The sequence below is a fragment of the Ranitomeya imitator genome, chromosome 6 (assembly GCF_032444005.1).
Source record: "Ranitomeya imitator isolate aRanImi1 chromosome 6, aRanImi1.pri, whole genome shotgun sequence".
In the NCBI taxonomy this organism is placed as follows: Eukaryota; Metazoa; Chordata; class Amphibia; order Anura; family Dendrobatidae; genus Ranitomeya; species Ranitomeya imitator.
The window spans coordinates 94974824-94987752 of record NC_091287.1 but is presented as its reverse complement, the minus strand read 5'-3'; the positions used below and the strand labels follow the sequence as shown (position 1 = coordinate 94987752).

Here is a 12929-nt window from a genome sequence, read left to right as displayed (position 1 = left end):
GGGCGGCCTTACATTGAGCAAATCAACTCTAGAACTCTAAGCAAAAAGCTCTATTCCCCCATAGATGCCAATGATAGGATTAGGTCACCTGGCTCCAGCAGCAAAAATATATTATTCACATGGTCCATATCCTCACTGTGTGACATCGGATAGAAGGGTCTCACTGCTGCCTGCGCACACAGTGACGGCAGAGACATTACTGGGCATCCAGTGACGGCAGAGACATTACTAGGCATCCAGTGACGGCAGAGACATTACTAGGCATCCAGTGACGGCAGAGACATTACTAGGCATCCAGTGACGGCAGAGACATTACTGGGCATCCAGTGACGGCAGAGACATTACTGGGCATCCAGTAACGGCAGAGACATTACTAGCATCCAGTGACGGCAGAGACATTACTAGCATCCAGTGACGGCAGAGACATTACTAGGCATCCAGTGACGGCAGAGACATTACTGGGCATCCAGTGACGGCAGAGACATTACTAGGCATCCAGTGACGGCAGAGACATTACTGGGCATCCAGTGACGGCAGAGACATTACTAGGCATCCAGTGACGGCAGAGACATTACTAGCATCCAGTGACGGCAGAGACATTACTAGGCATCCAGTGACGGCAGAGACATTACTAGGCATCCAGTGACGGCAGAGACATTACTGGGCATCCAGTGACGGCAGAGACATTACTGGGCATCCAGTAACGGCAGAGACATTACTAGCATCCAGTGACGGCAGAGACATTACTAGCATCCAGTGACGGCAGAGACATTACTAGGCATCCAGTGACGGCAGAGACATTACTAGGCATCCAGTGACGGCAGAGACATTACTAGGCATCCAGTGACGGCAGAGACATTACTGGGCATCCAGTGACGGCAGAGACATTACTGGGCATCCAGTAACGGCAGAGACATTACTAGCATCCAGTGACGGCAGAGACATTACTAGCATCCAGTGACGGCAGAGACATTACTAGGCATCCAGTGACGGCAGAGACATTACTAGGCATCCAGTGACGGCAGAGACATTACTGGGCGTCCAGTGACGGCAGAGACATTACTAGGCGTCCAGTGACGGCAGAGACATTACTGGGCATCCAGTAACGGCAGAGACATTACTGGGCATCCAGTAACGGCAGAGACATTACTGGGCATCCAGTGACGGCAGAGACATTACTGGGCATCCAGTGACGGCAGTAACAATACTAGGCATCCAGTGACGGCAGAGACATTACTAAGCATCCAGTGACGGCAGCGACATTACTAGGCATCCAGTGACGGCAGAGACATTACTAGGCATCCAGTGACGGCAGAGACATTGCAGCGCCCCAGAGATCTGGTCGTTGCAGTAACGTCGCTCTGCCACTATGGGGAGTGATGGTACGTCTGATGGCAGTAAAGGAGTTCTTTGACCAGGTATCACCAGCACACATTACACTTCACACTCCGGCCACTAGGGGGAGAAAAATGCTTTATTTATTGGGCCACTCCTCACACTGGTAAAACTAGGGGTTGGATAGGAAGTTAGATCAGAAGATTGACTGGGTTGGATTCAGGCAGCATCCCTCTGCCGGGGGGTGCTGCAGGGAGAAGAACCAGGGGGGTCCCTGTCAGGCGTGGGAACCTGGCAGGTACCTAGAGAACAGAACAGAACGTTACGGAACCGCGCCTGCACTTCCTTGCGGTGGTATCCTAAGAAAGAGACACGAAGCGAAGGATATTGTGGAACAGTGAGAAACGAGATCAGCACAAAGGAGATCCAGTAGGAGTCGTGCCCCGAGAACGGCAACATCCTACTGAGCCGCGTAGCCGGTGGCCGGAACACTGAAGAAGTAACTGACTTTAGGCCTTACTTCAAACTCCGCAGGACAGTTAATTATAGGTTGGCTGACTACCTTAAATTTCCTACGAAGACATAGGGGGCAACGCGTGGAGAGGGGCGACTCTAGGGTCCCGGAAGAGCTCCGAGCCTTCCCGTCATACGGGTGCGTCCTAGCCATAACATACCTGGGGGACGAGAAACTAGAAACATCTGGAACGAAATAGAAAGAAAGAGAAAGAACTAGAAAGAACGAATGAACGAACTAGAACAGATGTTGTGAGGACTATACCGAATGCTCAGCAGGGTAGCACTACAACACACAGGTGCTATTGGTAGGCAACGATTTCCACCTGCAAGGGGAACTCTGGATGTGCCATCGGACCGGCCGGTCTCTGATAGCCCGGTTAATCGTGCTCTGGATTGAGGATCCTGAAGTCTTCAGTAAAGAGGTAAAGAGACTGCAACCCTGTGTACTCGTTATTGACTGCACCTCACACCATCACCATCCACCTTACTGGGAAGCCCTGGGGACATACTTCACCTGTGGGAAGGTATACCATCCAGCTGCCATTCCATCACCCCAGCGGACCCCACAGCAGCGTCGGTCATCCTGACCGAACACCACAGGTGGCGTCACGAAACCTTGACAGACTATTACCTCCTTTTATTTGGTCGCCCCTTAGCAGGGTCACCGACCGGGTCCAGCCACTGTGACATCCCCAGAACTGAGACAGTAAAGGACCGGTACCGAGTAACCCGCAGCCCTGTGTCTGGGAGCGATCCAACATTACTGGGCGTCCAGTGAAGGCAGAGACATTACTGGGCGTCCAGTGAAGGCAGAGACATTACTAGGCATCAGCAACAGCAGCCTATGAAGACCAGAGATTGTCAGATCTGGAAACAGAACACAGGACAAGCAATGTCCCGGGATAGCGGCTGATGATGATCTGCCCCAATAATGTACAGAAGAGGGCGCTGTCACAGCATCGGGGCAGGGACATTATTATATCTCATCCTATCTCCTATGGGGCAATGTGGGGTGAGGGGTGACGGCTTCCTGACAGATCCACTAATTGCAGAGTACAGGATATGGCAGATGACAGCTCTGAGCCAAATCCAAGCAGAGGTATTGGAGGAAGCTATATGCAGTCGTATGTAAATCACAACTAAGGCTATAACAATGGTTGCCAGACAGAAAATTCTCCCTACATCAGACTCTCTCGGCTCTGCTACAACAAAATAACTTAGCCTGGTACATTTGCAAACTCAGCTCTGCTTCATCTCTCAAACTCCGCTCTGCTGCAGTTTACATCGTCAGCTTCACATTATGTATCAAACACAAGACAAAGTCAGCTCTCCTACATCCCATACATTAAGTTTTGCTTTATCAATAAACTTCCCTGATACTTCTGACAGATGCGACTCTATAAGATCATCAGTGATCACTGCTACAGTCCAGCTCTAGCGCGTCTAATAAACTCTGCCTCAGTGCTAAACATCTGACAGAGTCAGCTCTGCTCCATCTATCACACTCCGCTCTGCTCCATCTAACGCACTCAGCTCTGCTCCATCTATCGCACTCCGCTCCATCTATCGCCTCCGCTCTGCTCCATCTATCGCACTCAGCTCTGCTCCATCTATCGCACTCAGCTCTGCTCCATCTATCGCACTCAGCTCTGCTCCATCTATCGCACTCAGCTCTGCTCCATCTATCGCACTCAGCTCTGCTCCATCTATCGCACTCAGCTCTGCTCCATCTATCGCACTCAGCTCTGCTCCATCTATCGCACTCAGCTCTGCTCCATCTATCACACTCAGCTCTGCTCCATCTATCACACTCAGCTCTGCTCCATCTATCCACTCAGCTCTGCTCCATCTATCGCACTCAGCTCTGCTCCATCTATCGCACTCAGCTCTGCTCCATCTATCGCACTCAGCTCTGCTCCATCTATCGCACTCAGCTCTGCTCCATCTATCACACTCAGCTCTGCTCCATCTATCACACTCAGCTCTGCTCCATCTATCACACTCAGCTCTGCTCCATCTATCGCACTCAGCTCTGCTCCATCTATCGCACTCAGCTCTGCTCCATCTATCGCACTCAGCTCTGCTCCATCTATCGCACTCAGCTCTGCTCCATCTATCGCACTCAGCTCTGCTCCATCTATCGCACTCGGCTCTGCTCCATCTATCGCACTCGGCTCTGCTCCATCTATCGCACTCGGCTCTGCTCCATCTATCGCACTCGGCTCTGCTCCATCTATCGCACTCGGCTCTGCTCCATCTATCGCACTCAGCTCTGCTCCATCTATCGCACTCAGCTCTGCTCCATCTATCCCACTCAGCTCTGCTCCATCTATCACACTCAGCTCTGCTCCATCTATCACACTCAGCTCTGCTCCATCTATCACACTCAGCTCTGCTCCATCTATCCACTCCGCTCTGCTCCATCTATCGCACTCAGCTCTGCTCCATCTATCGCACTCGGCTCTGCTCCATCTATCGCACTCGGCTCTGCTCCATCTATCGCACTCGGCTCTGCTCCATCTATCGCACTCGGCTCTGCTCCATCTATCGCACTCGGCTCTGCTCCATCTATCGCACTCGGCTCTGCTCCATCTATCGCACTCGGCTCTGCTCCATCTATCGCACTCGGCTCTGCTCCATCTATCACACTCGGCTCTGCTCCATCTATCACACTCGGCTCTGCTCCATCTATCACACTCGGCTCTGCTCCATCTATCACACTCGGCTCTGCTCCATCTATCACACTCAGCTCTGCTCCATCTATCACACTCAGCTCTGCTCCATCTATCACACTCCGCTCTGCTCCATCTATCACACTCAGCTCTGCTCCATCTATCACACTCAGCTCTGCTCCATCTATCACACTCGGCTCTGCTCCATCTATCACACTCGGCTCTGCTCCATCTATCACACTCGGCTCTGCTCCATCTATCACACTCGGCTCTGCTCCATCTATCACACTCAGCTCTGCTCCATCTATCACACTCAGCTCTGCTCCATCTATCACACTCCGCTCTGCTCCATCTATCACACTCAGCTCTGCTCCATCTATCACACTCGGCTCTGCTCCATCTATCACACTCGGCTCTGCTCCATCTATCACACTCGGCTCTGCTCCATCTATCACACTCGGCTCTGCTCCATCTATCACACTCGGCTCTGCTCCATCTATCACACTCAGCTCTGCTCCATCTATCCACTCAGCTCTGCTCCATCTATCACACTCGGCTCTGCTCCATCTATCACACTCGGCTCTGCTCCATCTATCACACTCGGCTCTGCTCCATCTATCCACTCGGCTCTGCTCCATCTATCGCACTCAGCTCTGCTCCATCTATCCACTCAGCTCTGCTCCATCTATCACACTCGGCTCTGCTCCATCTATCACACTCGGCTCTGCTCCATCTATCCACTCGGCTCTGCTCCATCTATCACACTCGGCTCTGCTCCATCTATCACACTCGGCTCTGCTCCATCTATCCACTCGGCTCTGCTCCATCTATCACACTCAGCTCTGCTCCATCTATCCACTCGGCTCTGCTCCATCTATCACACTCAGCTCTGCTCCATCTATCACACTCGGCTCTGCTCCATCTATCGCACTCGGCTCTGCTCCATCTATCACACTCGGCTCTGCTCCATCTATCCACTCGGCTCTGCTCCATCTATCACACTCAGCTCTGCTCCATCTATCCACTCAGCTCTGCTCCATCTATCACACTCAGCTCTGCTCCATCTATCACACTCGGCTCTGCTCCATCTATCACACTCGGCTCTGCTCCATCTATCACACTCGGCTCTGCTCCATCTATCCACTCCGCTCTGCTCCATCTATCACACTCCGCTCTGCTCCATCTATCACACTCGGCTCTGCTCCATCTATCACACTCGGCTCTGCTCCATCTATCACACTCAGCTCTGCTCCATCTATCACACTCGGCTCTGCTCCATCTATCACACTCGGCTCTGCTCCATCTATCCACTCAGCTCTGCTCCATCTATCACACTCGGCTCTGCTCCATCTATCACACTCAGCTCTGCTCCATCTATCACACTCAGCTCTGCTCCATCTATCACACTCGGCTCTGCTCCATCTATCGCACTCAGCTCTGCTCCATCTATCACACTCAGCTCTGCTCCATCTATCACACTCAGCTCTGCTCCATCTATCCACTCAGCTCTGCTCCATCTATCGCACTCAGCTCTGCTCCATCTATCGCACTCAGCTCTGCTCCATCTATCGCACTCAGCTCTGCTCCATCTATCGCACTCAGCTCTGCTCCATCTATCACACTCAGCTCTGCTCCATCTATCACACTCAGCTCTGCTCCATCTATCACACTCAGCTCTGCTCCATCTATCACACTCAGCTCTGCTCCATCTATCACACTCAGCTCTGCTCCATCTATCGCACTCAGCTCTGCTCCATCTATCACACTCAGCTCTGCTCCATCTATCGCACTCGGCTCTGCTCCATCTATCGCACTCGGCTCTGCTCCATCTATCGCACTCGGCTCTGCTCCATCTATCGCACTCGGCTCTGCTCCATCTATCGCACTCGGCTCTGCTCCATCTATCGCACTCGGCTCTGCTCCATCTATCGCACTCGGCTCTGCTCCATCTATCGCACTCAGCTCTGCTCCATCTATCACACTCAGCTCTGCTCCATCTATCACACTCAGCTCTGCTCCATCTATCACACTCAGCTCTGCTCCATCTATCACACTCAGCTCTGCTCCATCTATCCACTCCGCTCTGCTCCATCTATCGCACTCAGCTCTGCTCCATCTATCGCACTCGGCTCTGCTCCATCTATCGCACTCGGCTCTGCTCCATCTATCGCACTCGGCTCTGCTCCATCTATCGCACTCGGCTCTGCTCCATCTATCGCACTCGGCTCTGCTCCATCTATCACACTCGGCTCTGCTCCATCTATCACACTCGGCTCTGCTCCATCTATCACACTCGGCTCTGCTCCATCTATCACACTCGGCTCTGCTCCATCTATCACACTCAGCTCTGCTCCATCTATCACACTCAGCTCTGCTCCATCTATCACACTCGGCTCTGCTCCATCTATCCACTCGGCTCTGCTCCATCTATCACACTCGGCTCTGCTCCATCTATCCACTCGGCTCTGCTCCATCTATCACACTCGGCTCTGCTCCATCTATCCACTCGGCTCTGCTCCATCTATCACACTCAGCTCTGCTCCATCTATCCACTCGGCTCTGCTCCATCTATCACACTCAGCTCTGCTCCATCTATCACACTCGGCTCTGCTCCATCTATCGCACTCAGCTCTGCTCCATCTATCACACTCGGCTCTGCTCCATCTATCCACTCGGCTCTGCTCCATCTATCACACTCAGCTCTGCTCCATCTATCCACTCAGCTCTGCTCCATCTATCACACTCAGCTCTGCTCCATCTATCCACTCGGCTCTGCTCCATCTATCACACTCAGCTCTGCTCCATCTATCACACTCGGCTCTGCTCCATCTATCGCACTCAGCTCTGCTCCATCTATCACACTCGGCTCTGCTCCATCTATCCACTCGGCTCTGCTCCATCTATCACACTCAGCTCTGCTCCATCTATCCACTCAGCTCTGCTCCATCTATCACACTCAGCTCTGCTCCATCTATCACACTCGGCTCTGCTCCATCTATCACACTCGGCTCTGCTCCATCTATCACACTCGGCTCTGCTCCATCTATCACACTCGGCTCTGCTCCATCTATCACACTCGGCTCTGCTCCATCTATCACACTCCGCTCTGCTCCATCTATCACACTCGGCTCTGCTCCATCTATCGCACTCAGCTCTGCTCCATCTATCACACTCGGCTCTGCTCCATCTATCCACTCCGCTCTGCTCCATCTATCACACTCGGCTCTGCTCCATCTATCACACTCAGCTCTGCTCCATCTATCACACTCGGCTCTGCTCCATCTATCCACTCCGCTCTGCTCCATCTATCACACTCGGCTCTGCTCCATCTATCACACTCAGCTCTGCTCCATCTATCACACTCAGCTCTGCTCCATCTATCACACTCAGCTCTGCTCCATCTATCACACTCAGCTCTGCTCCATCTATCACACTCAGCTCTGCTCCATCTATCACACTCGGCTCTGCTCCATCTATCCACTCCGCTCTGCTCCATCTATCACACTCGGCTCTGCTCCATCTATCACACTCAGCTCTGCTCCATCTATCACACTCGGCTCTGCTCCATCTATCCACTCCGCTCTGCTCCATCTATCACACTCGGCTCTGCTCCATCTATCACACTCAGCTCTGCTCCATCTATCACACTCAGCTCTGCTCCATCTATCACACTCAGCTCTGCTCCATCTATCACACTCAGCTCTGCTCCATCTATCACACTCAGCTCTGCTCCATCTATCACACTCGGCTCTGCTCCATCTATCCACTCCGCTCTGCTCCATCTATCACACTCGGCTCTGCTCCATCTATCCACTCCGCTCTGCTCCATCTATCACACTCGGCTCTGCTCCATCTATCACACTCAGCTCTGCTCCATCTATCACACTCGGCTCTGCTCCATCTATCCACTCCGCTCTGCTCCATCTATCACACTCGGCTCTGCTCCATCTATCCACTCCGCTCTGCTCCATCTATCACACTCGGCTCTGCTCCATCTATCACACTCAGCTCTGCTCCATCTATCACACTCAGCTCTGCTCCATCTATCACACTCAGCTCTGCTCCATCTATCACACTCAGCTCTGCTCCATCTATCCACTCCGCTCTGCTCCATCTATCGCACTCAGCTCTGCTCCATCTATCACACTCGGCTCTGCTCCATCTATCACACTCAGCTCTGCTCCATCTATCACACTCAGCTCTGCTCCATCTATCACACTCAGCTCTGCTCCATCTATCACACTCGGCTCTGCTCCATCTATCCACTCCGCTCTGCTCCATCTATCACACTCGGCTCTGCTCCATCTATCACACTCAGCTCTGCTCCATCTATCACACTCGGCTCTGCTCCATCTATCCACTCCGCTCTGCTCCATCTATCACACTCGGCTCTGCTCCATCTATCACACTCAGCTCTGCTCCATCTATCACACTCAGCTCTGCTCCATCTATCACACTCAGCTCTGCTCCATCTATCACACTCAGCTCTGCTCCATCTATCACACTCAGCTCTGCTCCATCTATCACACTCGGCTCTGCTCCATCTATCCACTCCGCTCTGCTCCATCTATCGCACTCAGCTCTGCTCCATCTATCACACTCAGCTCTGCTCCATCTATCACACTCGGCTCTGCTCCATCTATCACACTCGGCTCTGCTCCATCTATCCACTCCGCTCTGCTCCATCTATCACACTCGGCTCTGCTCCATCTATCACACTCGGCTCTGCTCCATCTATCACACTCGGCTCTGCTCCATCTATCACACTCGGCTCTGCTCCATCTATCACACTCGGCTCTGCTCCATCTATCACACTCGGCTCTGCTCCATCTATCGCACTCGGCTCTGCTCCATCTATCACACTCGGCTCTGCTCCATCTATCCACTCCGCTCTGCTCCATCTATCACACTCGGCTCTGCTCCATCTATCACACTCAGCTCTGCTCCATCTATCACACTCAGCTCTGCTCCATCTATCACACTCAGCTCTGCTCCATCTATCACACTCAGCTCTGCTCCATCTATCACACTCAGCTCTGCTCCATCTATCACACTCGGCTCTGCTCCATCTATCCACTCCGCTCTGCTCCATCTATCACACTCGGCTCTGCTCCATCTATCACACTCAGCTCTGCTCCATCTATCACACTCGGCTCTGCTCCATCTATCCACTCCGCTCTGCTCCATCTATCACACTCGGCTCTGCTCCATCTATCACACTCAGCTCTGCTCCATCTATCACACTCAGCTCTGCTCCATCTATCACACTCAGCTCTGCTCCATCTATCACACTCAGCTCTGCTCCATCTATCACACTCAGCTCTGCTCCATCTATCACACTCGGCTCTGCTCCATCTATCCACTCGGCTCTGCTCCATCTATCACACTCGGCTCTGCTCCATCTATCCACTCCGCTCTGCTCCATCTATCACACTCGGCTCTGCTCCATCTATCACACTCAGCTCTGCTCCATCTATCACACTCAGCTCTGCTCCATCTATCACACTCCGCTCTGCTCCATCTATCGCACTCAGCTCTGCTCCATCTATCACACTCGGCTCTGCTCCATCTATCACACTCAGCTCTGCTCCATCTATCACACTCGGCTCTGCTCCATCTATCACACTCCGCTCTGCTCCATCTATCACACTCGGCTCTGCTCCATCTATCACACTCGGCTCTGCTCCATCTATCACACTCGGCTCTGCTCCATCTATCACACTCGGCTCTGCTCCATCTATCACACTCGGCTCTGCTCCATCTATCCACTCGGCTCTGCTCCACCTATCACACTCCGCTCTGCTCCATCTATCACACTCAGCTCTGCTCCATCTATCCACTCCGCTCTGCTCCATCTATCACACTCGGCTCTGCTCCATCTATCCACTCGGCTCTGCTCCATCTATCACACTCTGCTCTGCTCCATCTATCACACTCGGCTCTGCTCCATCTATCGCACTCGGCTCTGCTCCATCTATCGCACTCAGCTCTGCTCCATCTATCCACTCCGCTCTGCTCCATCTATCGCACTCAGCTCTGCTGCATCTATCACACTCAGCTCTGCTCCATCTATCACACTCAGCTCTGCTCCATCTATCACACTCAGCTCTGCTCCATCTATCGCACTCGGCTCTGCTCCATCTATCACACTCAGCTCTGCTCCATCTATCGCACTCGGCTCTGCTCCATCTATCACACTCAGCTCTGCTCCATCTATCGCACTCGGCTCTGCTCCATCTATCACACTCGGCTCTGCTCCATCTATCACACTCGGCTCTGCTCCATCTATCACACTCGGCTCTGCTCCATCTATCCACTCCGCTCTGCTCCATCTATCCACTCCGCTCTGCTCCATCTATCACACTCGGCTCTGCTCCATCTATCACACTCGGCTCTGCTCCATCTATCACACTCCGCTCTGCTCCATCTATCACACTCGGCTCTGCTCCATCTATCACACTCGGCTCTGCTCCATCTATCACACTCGGCTCTGCTCCATCTATCCACTCCGCTCTGCTCCATCTATCACACTCGGCTCTGCTCCATCTATCGCACTCCGCTCTGCTCCATCTATCGCACTCGGCTCTGCTCCATCTATCGCACTCAGCTCTGCTCCATCTATCGCACTCAGCTCTGCTCCATCTATCGCACTCAGCTCTGCTCCATCTATCACACTCGGCTCTGCTCCATCTATCGCACTCGGCTCTGCTCCATCTATCGCACTCGGCTCTGCTCCATCTATCGCACTCAGCTCTGCTCCATCTATCACACTCGGCTCTGCTCCATCTATCACACTCGGCTCTGCTCCATCTATCACACTCCGCTCTGCTCCATCTATCCACTCCGCTCTGCTCCATCTATCACACTCAGCTCTGCTCCATCTATCACACTCAGCTCTGCTCCATCTATCACACTCAGCTCTGCTCCATCTATCACACTCGGCTCTGCTCCATCTATCACACTCAGCTCTGCTCCATCTATCACACTCAGCTCTGCTCCATCTATCACACTCAGCTCTGCTCCATCTATCACACTCGGCTCTGCTCCATCTATCACACTCAGCTCTGCTCCATCTATCGCACTCGGCTCTGCTCCATCTATCACACTCAGCTCTGCTCCATCTATCACACTCCGCTCTGCTCCATCTATCACACTCGGCTCTGCTCCATCTATCGCACTCGGCTCTGCTCCATCTATCACACTCCGCTCTGCTCCATCTATCACACTCCGCTCTGCTCCATCTATCACACTCCGCTCTGCTCCATCTATCACACTCAGCTCTGCTCCATCTATCACACTCGGCTCTGCTCCATCTATCACACTCGGCTCTGCTCCATCTATCACACTCGGCTCTGCTCCATCTATCACACTCCGCTCTGCTCCATCTATCACACTCAGCTCTGCTCCATCTATCACACTCCGCTCTGCTCCATCTATCACACTCAGCTCTGCTCCATCTATCACACTCGGCTCTGCTCCATCTATCACACTCGGCTCTGCTCCATCTATCACACTCGGCTCTGCTCCATCTATCACACTCAGCTCTGCTCCATCTATCCACTCCGCTCTGCTCCATCCGTGCTGAGAGCCGGCTGCGCATCCTCGGAGCCCCACCGGCTACTGACGGGCAGGCCCCGCACCTACCTGAGGAGATGGAGGAGCCCGAGAGGCTGGAGTTGCTGGAGGCTGCCATGCTGACAGCTCGGGCAGGCAGGCGCTCTCCTCTAGCCCATGTCGCTGCAGCCTCCCACTACTTCCTGCTCGCTGTGACTGTCAGATGACGCGCGCCCCGTTCCTCCAGGTGTCGGTGTGAGGAGCCGGAGCCGCCGGGATGAGCAGTGCCCACCGCCCGGGCAGCCGGCAGCCTCCGCCCCCTGTGCTGTGTGATCACCCAGGCAGTGCTGGAGATGGCTGCACCGGGCCGGCCTGGCTCCTCTCTGCTGCCAGCGAGAGTGAACTTGTGGATGGCATCCAAGTGCTGCTGTCTGCAAACATTGCACAAGATGTGTGTGGCACAGGCTCAGGTTACATGGCTGCTGTCTGTACACACGGCAGGCATGGCAGGAGGGTACCCGGGCTCACATACAGGATCACAATACGTAGGATCACACTATAGGATCAAACTATATAGGATCACAATACAGTATATAGGGTCACACTATATAGGGTTACAATATAGGGTCACAATATATAGGATCACTATATAGGGTCACACTATAAAAGATCACACTATGTAGTATTACACTATAAGGATCACAATAAGCAAGATCACTATATAGGATCACACTATGTAGAATGCCATGCCATATGTAGGATCACAATATAGGATCACAATACGTAGGAAAGGTATCCCTATTAAGGCTAGGTTCACATTGCGTTAGTGCAGTCCGTTCAACGCATACGCTA

The 12929-nt window shown here is 53.0% G+C and overlaps 1 protein-coding gene across 1 annotated transcript in view; it reads right to left on the bottom strand.

Moving 5' to 3' along the window:
• CHN2 (chimerin 2) overlaps positions 1-12477 on the bottom strand; it is a 476488-nt gene extending 464011 nt beyond the window's left edge. The window contains exon 1 of the mRNA XM_069729934.1: positions 12168-12477. Within this exon, the coding sequence (XP_069586035.1) occupies positions 12168-12216 (49 nt within the window). The 5' untranslated portion in view covers positions 12217-12477. The remainder of the gene's footprint in view (positions 1-12167) is intronic.
• Positions 12478-12929: the final 452 nt, after the last annotated feature.